A 20,382-nucleotide genomic window follows, 5' to 3' on the forward strand; every position below is an offset into this window, starting at 1 on the left:
TGTTAGGTGTCTTTGGTGCGTTTATATTTTTTGTTTATATATATATATTTTTGTTTATTTTCTTGCTCACTGGTTGTGCTATTCGCGTTGCGCACGCGCGACATCGTTGCCTTCTGCTCCATTGTGCTCGGAACTACTGCGCATGACGCTGTAGCAGTCTCTGCATATATTTATTTATTTTCAGTCCCTTCCTATGCTATTCGCGCCGCACATGTGCGACCACGCTCCCCTTTTTTACTTATTACGAGCCGCACTGACTACACGGCTCCATAGCGACTCCTGGATATATTTATTTATTTTCAGTTTCTCACTGAGGCACTCGCGCTGCGCATGTGCGATGCTGTTACATTTAGCCTCATTGACTCCATGGTTACCTATGACGCTTTTTCCCTCCAGCAGTGGTCGCATATATGACATCATTCTCAGATCTGACTAGTGTGTGTCTGCAGCTGTTTAGTGTTGTGACTTGACCTATCAGGACTCTTGCTTGTTACTTGGTGGTGGGTATATATGTATGTTTGTCTTCACTATGTTTAGAGCACTCCCTTGAGAAAGGTCGTTTCTAGGACCAAAACGTCAGTGAATGTGCCTGTTTTTTTTTACCAATACACTTCTTTTTTTGGATACTACCGAGTGTGCTGTCTCTTCCTTGCTTTGTGGGCCTGGAACTCTGGATCAGCCTGGTAAGGAACTTATTTATACCTACTGTCTATATGGGATAAGCACCTACTTTACTGCAATATGTGTGTGCCATCTGAAAAATATAAATATATATATATAATGTTAAACTATACAAGGTGTTATAATTATAACACATAAGGAGGGGAGAGGGGCAGCCAATGTCCCGTTTCCCTCTCTGCTTCTGCTTAGTCTATATATACACTACCTTTCATTTTCCCACCCAAACTCCCTAGCCACGCCCTCCCTCTGGTCTGTCCAATCACAGCACTCTGCCCACCTCCCCAGCAGCTGCTCCTCAGCCAATCGCCTGAAACCTGTCTCACATCTGCCTGGTATCACAAAGATCACTTTCCCGCCAAAACGGAAACCAAATCAAAACCCTGAGGTGAACGAGGGGCCCCCAGAGTTCCGTGCGTCCCTAGAGTCCCATGTCCCTCCCCAGTCCCGTGTTTCCCCAAAGTCCTGTGCCAGCACCAGTCAAGTGCCCCGCCACAGTCCCGTGCCCCCCACAGGGTCCGATCTGAACGCCGATGGCTATTTGATCGTGGTGAAAAGGCCATGACAAAATGTCCCATTCCGCAGCTACAGTAAGTGAGACCAGACAGCTCTAGAATAATGGGGAACACACATTTTATTAGAACATACAACAGGGACATATACAACATTTAACTTTAAATAATACTACAAAGGGGATTATATAAATAATATGCTTTTAAAAAGTTATAACTTATCCTTTAACAATGCTTATTTTATACATAATAAAGTAAAGTCACTTTTCAATATAATTTCGCGTAACACATATTCTAAGCCCTCGCTCAGGCAAACCCCAGATATTAAGCACATGTTTGCACTTATATGTGAGCGTTATCCCTAAACAAGAGAGAGAGAGGTCTCTCCCCCGTGTGTCCTCTTGTGTCTGATCAGGTTGGATAACTGACTAAATCCCTTCCCACATTCCCCACATACATGCGGTCTCTCCCCTGTGTGTGTCCTCTTGTGTAGGTTCAGGCTGGATAACACACTAAATCCCTTCCCACATTCCCCACATACATGCGGTCTCTCCCCTGTGTGTGTCCTCGTGTGTGTCCTCAGGCTGGATAATTCACTAAATCCCTTCCCACATTCCCTACATACATACGGTCTCTCCCCTGTGTGTGTCCTCTTGTGTCTGATCAGGTGGGATAAGTCACTAAATCCCTTCCCACATTCCCCACATACATGCGGTCTCTCCCCTGTGTGTGTCCTCTTGTGTAGGTTCAGGCTGGATAACACACTAAATCCCTTCCCACATTCCCCACATACATACGGTCTCTCCCCTGTGTGTGTCCTCTTGTGTAGGTTCAGGCTGGATAACACACTAAATCCCTTCCCACATTCCCCACATACATACGGTCTCTCCCCTGTGTGTGTCCTCTTGTGTGTGATCAGGTGGGATAACCGACTAAATCCCTTCCCACATTCCCCACATACGTGCGGTCTCTCCCCTGTGTGTGACCTCTTGTGGTCTAATAACAAAGTTTGACTCTTCCCATTGTCTCCAAGCTCTTTTCCTTTGGCACCTTCTAATATATTTCCTTTTGAATGAGAAGCAGTTACATTGTTTATAAATGGCGTTGACTGGCTGAAAGTTGCATTTTCTGACACAGTTATTGGAATGCTGCTTTCCGATCGATTCTCTAATCTGCAAGATTCTTCTGTCCTCATCTTTTCCATATACACATTTGGGTGTTTGAACTTCAGATGTCTGAGGAGGTAATCCTGACTGCTAAAAGCAACCTTGCAGTGTTGGCATGGGTGGGGTATTTGTGCTGGTCTTTGTACTAGACGAGAGACAAAAAAAATCCCTGTTACACAAACTCTCTTACAAAAGGTCATGAAGGAGACGTAAAGAGGTATATCACAAACAGTTTAGGATGAAAGTAAACTGTAAAAGTACATTGCAAAGCCCAACATGTGCAGCATTAGGGCCGGGAGAGTAGATGTACATTGCAAAGCACATGTGCAGCATTAGGGCCGGGAGAGTAGATGTACATTGCAAAGCACATGTGTAGCATTAGGGCCGGGAGAGTAGATGTACATTGCAAAGCCCAACATGTGCAGCATTAGGGCCGGGAGAGTAGATGTACATTGCAAAGCACATGTGCAGCATTAGGGCCGGGAGAGAATATGTAGTGGATCATACATTTAAAGTGGATCATAATATTAAGAGATTTAAAAGGAAGTGTCACCAGATGCAAAACACCATTTAAAGTGACACAAATCCTTAGACAGATAGTAAGTCGATAGTTTCAGATGTGAAGGCATCATTAAAAATTCCTTGTACAATGAATAGAATACGTGTCTCAGTAGGTGCTCAGATATCAGTCACCGGGTGTTCCCGTTACCGTTCCATGTACCCGGTCTCTAATAGTTATAGGATGACCCAACTTTCTGCTAAATCTCCATTGTTAAAGCAGAAAACAAATACAGTAAATAATTATTGTATTTGATATCACAGATGTTAGTCAGACTTAATTAAGCTATACTAATATCATCCAGTGAGTTCCAGAACTGTGTTAGTTATTTAATACAATTGTTGATGTGTTTTGTTTAAGGAAACAGGGAGTCTGTACTTCTGCTACTGTTTGCTCATTTGCATATTATTTCACAGAATCCCTTGCTGCAGTGGAAGTGCTGTGTGCTGGGTGCTAATGGTGAAAGACGGGATTGCAGACCTGTCAAAGACATGTGAATGAGCATACAGTAATATTTCCATTTGTTATATGCTTTACTGTGGAGGGTTTTTGTCACTTTTTTACCCACCATAACTTTACTAAGTGTGGTGAAACATACGTACACTGGCGACACACTTTATTCGAGCTCGGCTAGTCCCACGAATTCGGGTATACCCGGGTGTATTGAGGTTTGTGACTGTTTTCTGCCCGAGTGCATTGGGTTATTTTCCAAGCAGGGATTGAAGCATTTTATTCCCACTGGCTGCAATACTGCACAGTATATATATATATATACTGCATTACAATTCATGAATTTATGCCATCTGGTAGACACGCGAAGCATTGCAGCCTATTAAATCCTAATCATTATCATTTAACAGATCAGCCGCCCGTCAGCCAGGCATGAACCCAGGCTGGGAAGGCAAACGCAACGGGGCTTGTCAGAGGTGAGGAGCGGCGCATTCCAGGTATCTGCCAGGTACATACTGGGTATTTGCTCGAATAAAGTGTGTCGGTGCAGTATGTAAAGTTATGGTGGGTACGTGTTTATTATAATGCAATGTTTTTATGGAGGAGAATCAGTAGTGTGTGTGTGTGTGTGTGTGTGTGTAAATATACACACATGTATACGATGGTGGTGGGGGCAACGCAAAATTGTGGAATGTGATTTGCTCCCTTTATGGTGACGTCCCAGCACCCAGAAAAAGGTCTTCATCACATGGTACATCCACCAACTCCCTTCATGTCCTTAGCGGTTAGCCACTGGGATAATGAAGGGCGGTTATAAATGTATTTTAATATTGTTGATGTATTTTTGTGTTACTAGGTTACCATTTATTGTACACAGGAGAAAAAGAAACCTAATATACCAGCACTCTATCAAACTGAATGTATAGTGACATAATTAAAATACATTTTATTAATAAACAATGAATAAAAAAATGGGCTTTCAAATCTGAGAATGTGTTAAACAGCACGTGACTGTAATCATTGGTAACTTAACCAAAGGTAGTTAAGTGATGTATACATATGGAGATCCTTTATGGATATTCAGGATCTGTGGCTATATATATAGCCTCCTTGATTTTGGAAATAGGTCCGTAGAGTAACCACCATAAACTAAATGTCCATCCACATATAAAAGTATATCTCAGAGCTGGTATGTGCTCTGAATCTGTGGTGACATATAAGTAGTGAGAGGTAATAACTATGCCAGACACAGCAATTGCTGTGTGTATCCACCTATAACTGCTGTATGCTTACATACCCACATTCAGAGCTGCATGTCCTAGAACTGGAGAAGGCACTTAGTGATTGCACTCCCTAGAGCCCTCAATGTTAGTATATAAGCATATAAGTAGTGAGAGGTAATGCGCCAGCAGTATCGCAGCTAGGAACATATCAGTCAATGCTGCATTCAAATGAAAGGGCTTCCCGCGTGTCAGGAGTAGGTAAGTGGCCGACGTGCGCGTTTCACGAATGAACGCTTCTTCAGGGCAGTGCAGCATTGACTGATATGTTCCTAGCTGCGATACTGCTGGCGCCCCGTGTGCTGTCTATATACTCTGTTCCTCTGTGTTATTAGCACACAGTAGGATCTTGTTTAATATAGGTCCGTTCTGAATCCACCTTACAAGTTAGGCTTGCCCTCGAGCACATCAGCGCTGATATATTCATGATCAGCGCTGATGTAGGGGGCAAAGCATGGCCAGATATCACTGTGCTACCTGCCCGTATGTGTAAATTTTACCTACTTGCTCGTGTGGGCTCTGAGTAAACCCGACCACCTGACATCTGCCTCCTTCGGGGCTCTGCTTCAAACAGCTGTTACATCCCGGCTGGGTAAGGAGCATGAACAGAGCTTTCGACAGGTTTATTGATCCTGCCGTGATACTTCACGGATGAGCCAATCAGCAGTGCTTCATATAGTACACTGCCTGCCTAAACCAACTGACTAGGTGGATATTTGGGTTATTTTGCACCTATGTTATATACCCACCGAGTGTCAATATATACTGCAGCTTGTATCCTGCGCAGAGGCTATACACTATCATATGCCTAGGACTCTATGGAGACTCTCTCTCATTATTAACACAGCTCCTAGTACCCTCTATGGGTGTGTGCATTAACCCCTTCAGACACCCTAGACTTTGAACATTGAGGGCTCTAGGGAGTGCAATCACTAAGTGCCTTCTCCAGTTCTAGGACATGCAGCTCTGAATGTGGGTATGTAAGCATACAGCAGTTATAGGTGGATACACACAGCAATTGCTGTGTCTGGCATAGTTATTACCTCTCACTACTTATATGTCACCACAGATTCAGAGCACATACCAGCTCTGAGATATACTTTTATATGTGGATGGACATTTAGTTTATGGTGGTTACTCTACGGACCTATTTCCAAAATCAAGGAGGCTATATATATATATATAGCCACAGATCCTGAATATCCATAAAGGATCTCCATATGTATACATCACTTAACTACCTTTGGTTAAGTTACCAATGATTAGTCACGTGCTGTTTAACACATTCTCAGATTTTAAAGCCCATTTTTTTATTCATTGTTTATTAATAAAATGTATTTTAATTATGTCACTATACATTCAGTTTGATAGAGTGCTGGTATATTAGGTTTCTTTTTCTCCTGTGTACCTTATCCCTTACCTAGTAAGCACCTCAAACACGGTTCACATTGTAGCAGTGCGGGAGTTCTCTCTGTGTGTAGTTACCATTTATTGCCAATGTGGATATCTGGGGCCCCCCATTGAGAGGGCCTAGTTATCCACAGTGATAATCAATGGTTTCATGTGTAAAATGTATTTTGAATGTTCTTTTTTGTTTTGTTTTAAATGTGTAATTTTTTTATGTTAATGTCTAAAACCACATGTGTGGTCAGCTAGTCATGGAAACCAATAACTAGTTAAACAGTGGACTACTAAGGGGTTAATATTTTATGTAATGTATTATAATATAATAACTATGTTATCATCTCTTTCAGGTTGGTTTAGCTTATCTGGCCTATGTATACAGTAAAAAGACCAGTATATTTATAGGAAAGACAGGACTAACATCAGCCTGGAGCAGGCGATAAAATATTTGCGTTATTTCTGCCATTCTTCCCATTCTGATAAATATCGAAACTTGATGTATGGCAGTGTGTTCCTAAACATGAGGTATAATTTCTGGCTTTTATTGGATCCGATGCTTTTAACGGGTCAGATAAAAGGTGCTTTAGTTTTGGCGGTGCAACACACTGATGTATTGCACAATTAAAAGAAGGCACTTTTTGGGGGGGCGTTAATACAGCATTTTTGGTTACCGCAGCTTGATGTATCCGGCCCTTTGACTCAAGTCAGGTTTAGTGATTTTAAGTTCTAGTTGACCCATAATGTTAAATGCAGATCTGTCAATATTTGCAATTTAATATCAGTAATGTAAGAGATGTAAAAAAACACATAACACACATATTCCTGATTACCTTGTGCTGGCGCGTTACTTTTCCACAGCGTACCCCACTTGATACCAAGCTCTTTCCCATATTCATCTCCATACCAGACAAGGAGCTCTGTGTGTGGGGGGAGGTCTGTGCAGGTTCTGTAATAGATTTTCCTGTGGTACTGGAACGCCACAAGGTTCTGTTCTTCCTCGTTTCTCGCACAATTTACAAACCTAAAATTGGGACAGTTAGTGAGGTCTGAAAGTAATGTCGATTTTATAAAGGAAGAGCAGAAAAAAGTTACAAGTTGTTAATAATGTGACGACATTTCTTTCTTCTCTAGTTTTTGAAACAGAAGTTAATGGAGACCAATGTATATACGACGGCTCACTTGTATGTACCCACACGGGAATCACAGGCCACTGACTACTTTCTCATTCCTTAAAAAAAGCAAAAAAACACTGCTGTAATAAAAAGTCCCAGACAAGATGACACGAGGGCCACAAAGGTGAGTTCTCTTCCAGTGGAACTAAATAGAAAGTGGGGTTGATGTAACAAGGTGTTGTACAGTCGCAGGAAAGCCGGGAGCGGGGGGGGCGCAGCCTTCTCCCCCCTGGCCCGCCCCCCCCTGGCCGGGGGAGGAGCCAACCGGGGTTTTTTAAGGCCAAGCTGGCGGGGGCAAGTCCTCTTCTTTGCCTCCCGCCAGCGAATTCCCACCCACCCATCCCCTTAATTAGGTTGGGGCAATCTAGTGGTAACCGTTAACGAAGCGTGGGCGGGGGATTTGTAACATGGGACATGTACTGTATGTGATGGTAATGCTTCTGTTCTGTTGCAGTACGGAAGTCTGTTACTCTGCTGATCTTGAAAGGAACAAGGTTCCAAGCAGGAGGGGTCGTTGTTCAGCTTTGCCTTTGTCGCGGCGGCTCGTGGGGGGGTAGGTGCTTGTTCTTGCCAGACTGGAGCTGGGCCGTTTGAGCCCGGGGGGAGCACGAGTGGGCGAGGTCAGATATTCATGACGTCGATAACCGGCTGACCCTCGCCCTCCTGGGGAAAGTACACTCTGGCGAGGAGTGGCATTTACCCCTCGTAGTTTATGTATTAATAAAATAGCCGCGGCCAATCTTTACCTCCAGTTTACCGTCTCCTGTCGTTATTGGGTTATGTAAGGGGACAAAGCGGGCGGGGGGGAGGGAGAAACCGCCTGACCGCCTCCCTGGTCATGTGTTCCATTAGCAACCTGAGCTTATAACATGCCCTGGACTGATATGGAAACTGGACTATAGAAAAAACCTTGAGCCAAAGTCTAATGAGGTAACAGTGTTGGTTTGGGCTTGAATAAGAAAAAATAAAACTAAAGAAGTTTAACCAGTTCCTGTAAGAGAAGTCTAACATTATGCTCAAATGCAGGGTCATGAACATATATGATCAAATACAAATTCAGAAATGCAGCTTAAAGCTTAAAAGGAATAAGTATGAAAAGGTCTCATGCAAGTGTACCCCTGAGGAAGGCAGGCATGACCTTGATATCTCTGATTAAGGGAAGGAGGGCATCATAGTATTAAAGCAGGAGAATAAAACGGTAAGAGCGCACATTAAGTCTTACTTCCATCCTTTTTCATAGTGTCTCCTCACCTCTGTCTGAACATTGTTTGAACAAGCCGTGTAAGGCTACATACAGGTAGCAATGGTGCTGAACAAGGCAGGGAGGAGAAGACAGGAGTGAGGGCAGAGGTGTAAAGAACAGCTGTGATCACATGCTCATTGCCATTTACTTTGGTGGCTGTTAAAGTGCAATTGGGGCTATTGCACTCTAGTGAATCTAGTGTTTGGTATGTAGCCATGTTTTAAAATGGCACAGTTCTTTCCCATGCTGGCAGTCTGCCTGGTAAATATACAGGATTGCCAGCATCAATTATGGAGGTTTGCCCTCACACCCTGGTGAGGTGTCATATGTACACCAGGGGAGTGGTAACATACTCTATGTCCACTGTTAGTGACACAGGGGGTGTGGCTATTCCCTAAGATATAAGACACAGCACTGCCCAAAGTTAGTGGTTCTTAGGATTTCTACAAGTTGTTCCAGAGATCATAGTTGCAGTAAAAGGTTGATCAAGGTCTGCAGCAGTAAGGCTGGCAAACACACAGCAAGTGTCTATCCTGTGTCCAGGGACCTGGCACAGGGGGTGATCTCCCTGATGGGAGAGGTGATCCAACTCCATTGGGAGGGCAGATCTTCTGAAAGAGTGTGCTGTGAGAAGATGAGCGGCTGAGCTGACCGCTGCGAGGGGCAGTCTGCTGAACCATCAATAAAGATGCCCTGTTTCAAAAGAACCCTCATGTGTGTGTGAAGTTACTCCGCAGAGGAAGGCACCACAGAGGAGGTCCTCATCAGAACCATCTCTATGCGGACGCAGGGATCCTGATGAGGTGGAGGCGCTGCACTGTATGTAGGTAGGACTCACGCACACTACCTCAGCTGCCTGTCTGGGCTGACATTCCCCAACACCATCATGCGGGAGACTCAGGAGTCCTGTAGCCAACAGGTGCACCACCAGACACTACCATGTAATGGGGACCGGTTAGACCACAGGGGCCAATGTGAGATTGGGTGGGTCAGGAGGGCCAGAAATACCGTTACAGGTAAATAGAAGAAGCAAAGTGGATATGGAAAAATAATCACCTGCAAATCAGTACCTGGGAGGCAAATAAAGTGTGCGGGAGGAAGGTGGATACAGAACACAAACAGCAATGTGAACACAGTAAGACAAACAATGTGAGACAGGTAACTCTTCCCTTTTTGGGGTATTGGGGAAATAAGTTGACAAGCTGTTTAATTAATAAATGAAATGAATATTTCTGTTCTTCAGTAGGTTCGGGACGTTTGGCTAGGATTTAGTAGGACAATAAGTGATGATAATGGGCACTTAGCATAATAGTCTGGGGAATATAGATTTGGCATTAGCTGCCCAGTAAAGTAGTGTACTGTAGGTGACAGCAACTAAAGTTATCCATAATGTCAAACAGCTGCCTCTGGTTAAATAGAACTTAGAAATATGTGGCCCTGCTTTCCAAAGACGGGGAAAGACGTGTGTGGGGTGAGAGGAAAAGGATTGCTTAGGATAGCTAGCAAGGAGAAAACCCCGTTTAGCAAACATAAAAACGTAACATTTCAATAAAAAACAAAAATGATTATAATACCCTCATTAGTCAAAGCAACTAATGCGTGTATCCGATGTTCCTGGAGAAATACAGAACATGATTTTTTTCACAAGACACAAATAAGTAAAGCAGTTATTTTAACCCTTTGAGTGATGGCGGGGTCACGTGACCACTCCCTCACTGATGACAGAACGGACAGCGAGACACGCTCCCTACTATCCCACGTAGCGATAGATCCCCGTCCTGCTCTGCACAGGAGCACAGAATGACATCTCCCCTGGGAAAACCAGCAGGATTATTAGGACGTAGCTATTACATCATGTGAAACAAAAAATGATCGAGTGGACTACCGCTTGCTATGAAAAGAAGTGGGGAACTCACCAGATATGAGGTTAAAAAAACTTTTTCATGAAAACTACATACAATTACAAAACTCCTCCTCCTGTCTATGATAACAGCCCTTAAACACGACTACCCAACGTACGTTTCCCGTGAACTTCGGGAACACTTTAGCAATTACAGTAGATACACACCCTGTTACAATTACCATACTCCCTAGAGCAGGCCTGTACAACTCGTAAAGTGAGAAGGGCCGAACTGCTCCAAGGAAAAAAAAAATTGGGCCGCACGGGTAAAATCATCATCACCATCATCTCTCATCCAGCACCTCAGCATCATCCTCATATCTCCCCCAGCACACCTCATCATCATCCTCATATCTCTCCCAGAACCCCTCATTATCAACCTTTGCGATACTCCCCATCTATCTCCCATACCCCCATCTCTCCCCCTCACCCACACACATAATACTCCCCCTCCACATCAAACACACAATACCCCCCTGCACAGCACACACATCCCAGCCCCCTGCACCTCACATCACTCTCCCCCCTGCACCTCACATCACTCTCCCCCCTGCATCTCACATCGCTCTCCCCCTTGCACCTCACATCGCTCTCCCCCCTTGCACCTCACATCGCTCTCCCCCATGCACCTCAAATAACCCCCCATGCACCTCAAATCACCCCCCATGCACCTCAAATCACCCCCATGCACCTCAAATCACCCCCATGCACCTCAAATCACCCCCATGAACCTCAAATCACCCCCCATGAACCTCAAATCACCCCCCATGCACCTCAAATCACCCCCATACACCTCAAACCACCCCCATACACCTCCAATGACCCCCCCTTGCACCTCCAATGACCCCCCCTGCACCTCCAATGACCCCTCCATGCACCTCCAATGACCCCCCCTGCACCTCCAATGACCCCCCTGCACCTCACATATCACCCACAGGGCCGCCAACAGAAATGATGGGGCCTGGGACAAATGAAAGGAGCTGGTTTCCCCCCCAAACCCATAGCGCACCTACCACAAAAAAATATCTTTTAGCGCGCAACTTTTACTTAACTATTTTCTTATTGTGATACAGAAAATAACATTACACGACGGTGACTGTGTGACAGTGACTGTGTGACAGTGACTGTGTGACAGTGACAGTGACTGGGTGCTTGACAGTGACTGGGTGCTTGACAGTGACTTACCTTGACCGGGTGGGTGCAGCTTGCCGTCGGACGATTTCCCCTCCTGCCCCCGATATACCTGCGGCAGCTGCCCGGGACAGGCGGTGGGCTTGGGGGCGCGGGCGGTGAGCTCGTGGGGGGAGGGCCACGGGAGGTGAGTTCGGGGGGAAACGGGAAGCTGGCCACGGAGGGAAGCAGGCCGTAGGAGGAGCTGGCTGGTACTTCCCCCTCCGTCCAACGTTGGGAGCACGGGGGGAAGCGGCCGCAGAGGAGCTGGTAATTAATTAACTAACTGGCGCCCGGCCGGAGTCATCGCGGGCCGCACAGAGAGCCCTGGCGGGCCGTATGTCGTGCAGGCCTGCCCTAGAGCTTAAATAGGCTCACAGTGACAGCAGTATTTACTAATACCAAATTACATCCACTACATTATGGTCACAGATCGTCACATTTTTGTGGGTTGATGGTATATAGAGTATACTAAGCTACACGCCCCACTTAACAATACCTTAGGTTGGCTAAAATAATGGTAGCAATTTTTGAGGTTGCTATCTGTACTGTTTAAACCTCTTAATAGTGCACCTACAGTGCTTAAAAGGTAATACTGCTGTATTAACCTTCAGCTAGCCAATTTATGGTATTATCGCTGTTGAGGTCAATTACACTTGTGACGTTGCAGAGAAAGGTACAGTATGCCACAACCTTATTGTACTTACATCAGAATCTGGCAATTAGGTTCTCCACGGGGGATTTTTAAGCACATTGTAAATAATTATACAGTTACGACGAATTTTTGTAATAAAATTTTTTGTTTTTGTATTTTCAGTGGTACATAAGAGAACCAATATATACAATAGTGTTCTCTATGTGAGAATAATATTCTCGGAGATCATTTATATCTCTTAAATAACAAATGTACTTAGAGTGCAACTATAGGGATTCTTTAGTGAGAACTCTTTTCTTACTATTTGTGTACAAATGTCTATAGGTTTGTCCCTTTGCACCAGAGTTTAAACTTATATTTATCAGTTTTGGCACGTGGGATAGAGAAGTCAATCTACATGTTTAGTTGAGTTCTCTCCGGGACTAGGCCAGAGCTTTTCCCCCTTGGGCCCCGACTCACTGTAGCTTGTGGCTGCAATAGAGAGAGCCCATAGTCAGGGACCTTTCCCCTGTAGCTACCTATAGTAAGGTACAGAACCGGTGAGACGCCACGCGGTGACTGCGGCCGGAGGTCTGGGACCAGACCAGCTACATGGTAAAGACGAAGCACAGCAAGAGGAAATCCTTCTTCTGGTATCCAGAAAGGAAAAAAGGCCAGGCCACTCCAAAATTGACAAAAAGGGGGATAATTTATTGCAAGTTTACATACAGAGGATAAAGTGGGACTAGATGAACGCACCTACACGTTTTGATAAAGTATTCGGTACGAAACGCATAGGTGCGTTCATCTAGTCCCACTTTATCCTCTGTATGTAAACTTGCAATAAATTATCCCCCTTTTTGTCAATTTTGGAGTGGCCTGGCCTTTTTTCCTTTCTGGATACCGGAAGAAGGATTTCCTCTTGTTGTGCTTCATCTTCATCTCTACCCTGCTGTATTTACCCTGGATGGATTGCACGTCCTTGATGTTCAGAGTGCCCTGGGGTTACACAGGTAAATAGCCGCAGTGCTTCATCATTTACTGTATGCCACAGACATTGTGCTTTATATTTAGTATAGCTGGTTGGGTATTCATTATAGTGTTCATTTTTGTGGATGTCAAGCAGACTCCACTAGTCACTATTCCCTTCCAGCTTTATTTATAATCATTGGGGGCACTCCATCATCTATTGGACTATTATTATGGAACTATAATGTTCTCATTCTTTTTATATGGAACTGGTTACAATTATTGAGCACCACAGTTACACTGTTTTCTCCACATGGTAAAGACGGTAAGGTTATATTATCCGCGCCATAATTCACCCAATGCGAAGGTGGACGCCATAGCGGTCGACAATGTTTGATCAGACGGATCCTCTTTGTTATTCTGCAATACCCGGGTGCTGGAGCCCCGTGCAGGTACCTAACCACGTGCACTTACACTCCATGGGATAGCACCATCTCCAACACTTTGGGTGGGCCTTGACATTGGGAAAGGGACATCAAGGGATTGGTGCCTGGCACCCAATGTACTCTGGGGACTCTCACTATTGTTATCAGGTTGGGTTCTATTTTACTGTGTGGGACAGGGTACCAATATTATTTGTGTTCAGTAAAAGGTTGTTAGCATATATATTTGTGTGCGTGTCTCATTATAATTGTTCCTGTAAGGGTACATCCCTCCAAGTCAGGATCCGTTGCAGGTGGAGACGCTGTCATTGTAAGAATCAGGTACTCCCAGTGGCGGAGGTTCCGGCCCTCTGTGAGCCACAGGTAACGCACCACGCACACCGTATTCGCCATATCTTCAATAGGGTGGGGGAAAGTGCGCTACACGTGTAAGGATTCCCCAGAGATATGAGTTTATTAAAACAGTAAAAGACAGGGGTGCCCAATGCTACATCAAATTGACAAAACATATATGTATGGTAATAAGTATAAAGTTCAAATACTTCAATAAAAATAGTAATTACTTGGTTATTTAGTTAAACCCTGGTTTAGTTAAAAGGGTTTAACTAAATAACCAAGTAATTACTATTTTTATTGAAGTATTTAAACTTTATACTTATTACCATATGTTTTGTCAATTTGATGTAGCATTGGGCACCCCTGTCTTTTGTTGTATACATTTGCCACGCTCAGTAGCACTCATTTTGGCATAAATATATATTCATGATGGGATGGGTGTAGGAGTTTGAGCTAGCTGGGAATGTGTGTGTGTTTATTAAAACAATGTTTTAATGTTGTATACTGTATGTATTAATGTCTATACAGTCAGTCCGGGCATCTATATAGGCGCCGGGATGTCTGCATAGACATCTGACTTCAAAGAAGAGAAAGGATGTCCAGCGGTGAGAAAACCGTTTGGTGAGCGGGGGAGGGCGAAGTACCAAGTCCGGAGAATAAAGAGCACCCCGCTGGGGCACCTTTTGGTCTGGCAGACATGGTTGAGCCTGCCCAGCGGGTGGCAATGGGCTGTCTGGGGGAAGATGCTGCTGGTAAGCGTGTTTCTCATTGGCCGATTCATATTTCCCGCTCGCCGGGCATTTCGAGCTGGCTTGGCACGCCCCCTCCTTTGACGTCAGCAGCCAGACGAGCCCCCATTCTAATTAGCTGGTGGGAGGAATCCCTACGCTCTGATTGGTCGCCACTCCGTCTTCCATGCTAGAGATAGCTCAGCGGAGTGTATGTAAGGAGTCGGCCCGATCAGAGAACCAGACCATCTAGCGGCTTGAATCGGTGATGCAAAGGCGGCTTTTCAAAGATGCTCTGTTGCGAATAGCAGAGCAACCGGCTTCATTTTTGGAGTTAGGAAAGTCTGCCTATTCCATATTTTGGCGCCTTGACGGGAAATGTCTGAATTTAAAATAACTGTGATGAAATCAGTTATAAAAACATAATAGATTGCTATGTGAGTGTAATAGTTCCCTTTTCAGATACTGTAGATGTCGCCTTAGTAAATTATTAAAATAAAAGTTTTGGCACTGCCTTGTCATCTCATAATACCCTGTCCCCCACCCCTATAGGCGTTATTTTTTCTCCCACCGCTACATGTTAGGTCAGCGTACGTTTTTCCCTATCACGCCAAGCACAGAGAGGATAAAACAGAAAAAATATAGCGGCCACACGGGAGATACCGTTCAGCTCAAAGGGTTTACAAATCGTTTGTCCCTCATTATTACGTCACACTTTCATACTGGATATCGCCGTCCCGTATTATAAAAACTGAAATATGGCAACCCTAAGTACAGAGTAAAAGTAGAGTATCAGGTCAGATGCAGGGACAGTACTGAAATGTGAAGTACAAACAGGGGCAAGTGCCAATGTCAGTAACACAAAGATGCTGAATAAACAGGAGGGGGATCGGGTGCAGGAAAAGTACTTAAGCCCACATTGCAATCACAGAGACAGCTGACAGGGAAGGCAGCTTTCACATGGAGCTGGGCAGCATCCTTACACAGATATAATGCTTCTGACCTGCAGCTACTTTAAAGAGTCATTGAAGCAGCAGTAATAATTACTAGTTAAAATATAGTGATAACAGCTTCATTCCCAAGTAAAGCCCCCCAAGCACTGAGGAAAGCGTGTGGAGTATTAAACAATAGCAAAGATGCAGTGCAGCTGTTTTCAATGTAAGCAAGTGGATAATTAGAGGTGCCCTGGATTAAAATGAAAGGAGAGTTACTGCACCACACACAACAAAGACAGGCGTCATTCCGCATTTCAAATATGTATATATGGACACGTTAACTCCCTTTCAAGTCAAAGGGAGTTAACAGCAGACCAGGTGTGATAACCCATGGCAGCACTTGATGAATGTGCCCTATATATTCTGTAAGGTAGGCAGCAAGTAATAATCCCATGTCATTCTTTTCTCATGCATTGTTTAGTAACGTGCCGTGCTTGATAGCGCTGCTTTATAAGAAAAAGTGACCACATTAAAAAATATCTGCAAAGGGTGTCAGGGATGATTTAAATAATATATATAAAAAGACTTTACCTCATCCAGTTAGAACTCTTTTCTTCCCTTGCATCAATATACTCATAATCATTTTTACCTTTAGTGATCTGTTTTCGTTAAAAAAAAAAGTTATTAGTACATTCACAAGTGAATAATTTTTGATGGAAAGGCTTGATGACACTTTAGTAACTGTTACCCGACACTAAATACTGTGTGAGGTCAGAAACTGAATGATTTATGATGAACATGGCAGAAACTAGTATGTAGATTAATTCCATATTTCAAATATTACACGATATAAGATTGAACTACCAACCAGCCAAGAGTAGCCACTATTAGCTCCTTCCTCCTCATCCGTTATGATCCCCTCATAAGGTCCAAAATGTACACCCTTCTGAAGGATTGCAGCCTCATTCCACACACCAAGCCCAGCACGTGGAATGCTAGAACGCCTGATGCTCATCCCAGGAGGCAGAGTAAGGTATGATCTCTTCACATTTCCCATTTCAACGGCAGAGTCCTGGATGAAGATTGGAGATCCATGGACTGCACATTCATCGATGAAAAACGCCTGACATTCCTCACAAACTAGACAGAGTATGAGAAGCAGATGGAAAGATAAGACTCATGCAGCAACATCAATACTTAAAAGTTCTTCCAATGTTACGTAGCCATGCAGTTCTGTACGTCACTTTAAAGCAGCAATCCCACCCAAATGGTGAATTGTTTATATCACATAATTGGAATGTGTTATTTTCAGCTCCGGGGACCCCCTTATTACCAGGATACATGCAATGTTCAGTGCTGGTGCTCCCTCATGTAAAAACCAACATGGCTGCCGGTGTCCACCAATAGGAAGCTGCAACCAATGACATTGCACATTCCTACTGGTCATATTAAATTCCAAGTGGGAGCTTTAACCACCAGCACAGAAAACTGTACATATGTTTGCCAGACAAAATAGTATTCTGTACACATAAAACAATACAACATTTTGTTATAAAATAGGACTTTCTCTGCACAATTGTTCTTTAATTCACTTGTACACCCATTGCACCTGTTCAAAAACGCACATTAAGAAACAGATGCCCTCCTTGCCTCTCACTGCCCCACCTTACCTGTCCCTCACACCACCAATGTCCTCGCCTATCCCCTTAACACACCACTCCCCACATCACTGCACTTTGGCCCTTTGAGCACCAGAGAGGTTAGCAAAGCAATTTTACAATGTTACTGACCCCTCTGGCACTCAAGGGGTAAAGTCCCCTGCACATTATTCTCCTCCCAACTACATGTTACATTCCTTCTCTCTAGACCCCCCACATTATACCCCTTACACGCGATGGGTTTCACCACCACTTTGGAATTGCTGTTCTGCATCTAAAGTCCCACAAAACTGATACACAGCACACACTGCTGCTGCAGCACCTCCTTCTCATCTGGCCACTCTGCTGTCTTCAGTGTCACTGGGGGTAGAGCTGCAGGAGCAGCACGTCCCGTGTATAAACTGAAATGCAACGCCAAACACGGCACAAGGAAGTAGCAATTTCATAGTGATTGTGAGTTCTGTCTCCAGCAAGATGGCTGACAGTGAGCCGCCACCAGCAGGCGGGAAATTGCACTTGCCAGTGGGCCGTATATGTATGTGTGTGTGGGTGTATATGTATACACACAGTATATATTTTCCATAGTTTCCCCTGGTCCCATGCCAAGCCACCCCTCTTTTGGGCTCATCTCATGACAGGGATAACCCACTGTATCCGTATTCAGTGCACTCCCATGTGTACAGTTTGAAATAATAACCAATGACTGGCACAAAGTGTTATCTAATGACAAATGTCTTATTTGCAAAGCCTTTATATGTTACATTTAGACACAGGTACACTAAGTGCATTTAAAAATTGATATACAGGCATACCCCGCATTAACATACGCAATGGGACCGGAGCATGTATGTAAAGCGAAAATGTACTTAAAGTGAAGCACTACCTTTTCCCCCACTTATCGATGCATGTACTGTACTGCAATCGTTATATACGTGCATAACTGATGTAAATTACGCATTTGTAACAGGCTCTATAGTCTCCCCGCTTGTGCACAGCTTCGGTAAAGGTAGGGAGCTGGTATTGCTGTTCAGGACAGTGCTGACAGGCACATGCGTGAGCTGCCGTTTGCCTATTGGGCGATATGTACTTACTCGTGAGTGTACTTACTCGTGAGTGTCCTTAAACCGGGGTATGCCTGTTATGTATTAGTGATTGAAAATCTCTACATGCTCAAAACACTACAACATACATGCATTTTGATATAACATTTCAGCATTAGCCCAGGTTTAATGTGATGAGCTCTGAATGTTGGTAACATTTGAAACAGATTGACACAATAAGGAGTGAAACATACATAAATAGTCATCGTCTTCTAGTTCGTTCATTTCTGTATACATTTTTCTCTCTTTCTTTCGCAAACCGTATGTCCTGTTACATTGTGTGTCCGTGTCCTCATTCCCGGAACCTTCTTGCTGAGAAACTAGAAAGAATAAAGGAGTCAGTAATTATTTATGTTTCCCTGTGGTATTGTTAGTAGAGATGTGCCAAATTTTCCTCCAAATTCAATCCGCCTCAAATTTACAAATTCATTTTAGCGGGATAAATCCATGGATCAGTCTCAAAAGTACAAATTCAACTCAAAATCTGCATCATAGAAGAATCTATATGCTGATTCGGATATCTGCAAATCCAAATTCTCAAGTACCATGCTGTATATCAATGGAAACTACCCTCCAAACATGTGGGGAGACACATATGTTCAAAAAGGAGCACACCTGGGATATATGCAAAGTATATTTAAAGGACTCACACCCTTAGAAGATTGCTACAAGGCCTATACTGACAAGCCAGGTCCTAAGGGAATCTGTGAGGAGGAATACTGTCAGGCCCAACAGGATCAGAACCCACAACCTCTGTTATTACAGGGTGGCATCTTCTAGCAGTGAGCTAAACCAGCAGCTGAGAAACTATACGGTCGCAGTGTACTTTTGATCTCAACTGCCACTTAGTATGACATCACCAGTAGCGACTTCAGTGATACTAAGTGGCAGTAGAGCGCAAAAGTATAAAAATGATGCTGCGACAGTGGCGCTTCTCAACTGCTGCGTTAGATCACTAATACAACTGTGAAACAAAATAAAAAATAAAATAAAAAAATTGAGGCGCTTAGTGTAGTTAACTCTAGACAAAAAACCATTAACCAGAGACAGAAACTGTCTACCGGAGTGCCTTTGCAATAATGATAGGGTCAATCAGAAAAGGTGAAGAGAACCAAACAATGAACTAAAAAATAAATAAAAACTAATGAAACATATACAGAGAACCACTGATAGAAATAGGAACAAATAAATGGTATTTAAAGGCACAGCACAGTGTCTAGTCACTGACAATGCTGAATTGCAGAGAAAGTCAATAACCATATGGTATCTGCTGCCGGTTACACCGATTGAGCTCCTGCTTGACCTCCCCCACTTCCACCCCCCCGGTACACAGTGACGCACTTCCAGACGTGTCACTTCCTGGATACACGATAGAAGCGAGGCCAGCCCACATGAGCACAAGGTGTGAGGGACGCCTGCTGATGGAATCCCCAGAGGTTGCTTTCCCCACCAGACATGCTAACATGGGCTCCATCTGACTTCCAGTGATTGGGTTGGACAGAGAGGAACAATTCCAGGAGTTATTACAAGTGGGAGTGATATCTTCTCCCTTACCAGGCGAAACTCTTTTCTTTTAAATTATGAGTGTTTTTTGTGAACTCACTGTGTCATGATTTATTTAACAAAAATAAAGCCAAAATGGAGAAGCCATGTGTGGAAAACTAAATACACCCTTACTGCTTCCATAGGAATTAAGATGCTAAGTAGCAGACAGGTGCTGCTAATCAAATGCCTTGATTAATTGATCAGCAAGTGTGACCACCTCTATAAAAGCCAAAGTTTTTGCAGTTTGCTGGTCTAGAGCATTCAGGTGTGTGTTAACACAATGCCAAGGAGGAAAGACATCAGCAATAATCTTAGAGAAGCAATTGTTGCTGCTCATCAATCTGGGAAGGGTTATTAGGCCATTTCCAAACAATTTAAAGTCCATCATTCTACAGTGAGAAAGATTATTCAAAAGTGGAAAACATTCAAGACAATTGCCAATTTCCCAGGAGTGGACATCCCAGCAAATTCATCCCAAGGTCAGACCGTGCAATGCTCAG

The 20,382-nt window shown here is 43.9% G+C and overlaps 1 protein-coding gene across 1 annotated transcript in view; it reads right to left on the bottom strand.

Annotated features, from left to right (window-relative positions):
- Positions 1 to 1,303: 1,303 nt before the first annotated feature.
- Positions 1,304 to 20,382, bottom strand: part of LOC142475185 (histone-lysine N-methyltransferase PRDM9-like) — a 41,465-nt gene continuing 22,386 nt past the window's right edge. Inside the window, exons 6-10 of the mRNA XM_075581163.1 lie at positions 18,532 to 18,657; positions 16,448 to 16,719; positions 16,171 to 16,238; positions 6,880 to 7,070; positions 1,304 to 2,501 (exon numbers count right to left, since the gene is read on the bottom strand). Of these exons, the coding sequence (XP_075437278.1) occupies positions 1,552 to 2,501; positions 6,880 to 7,070; positions 16,171 to 16,238; positions 16,448 to 16,719; positions 18,532 to 18,657 (1,607 nt within the window). The 3' untranslated portion in view covers positions 1,304 to 1,551. The remainder of the gene's footprint in view (positions 2,502 to 6,879; positions 7,071 to 16,170; positions 16,239 to 16,447; positions 16,720 to 18,531; positions 18,658 to 20,382) is intronic.

The sequence above is a fragment of the Ascaphus truei genome, chromosome 2 (genome assembly GCF_040206685.1).
Source record: "Ascaphus truei isolate aAscTru1 chromosome 2, aAscTru1.hap1, whole genome shotgun sequence".
NCBI classification, from domain to species: Eukaryota; Metazoa; Chordata; class Amphibia; order Anura; family Ascaphidae; genus Ascaphus; species Ascaphus truei.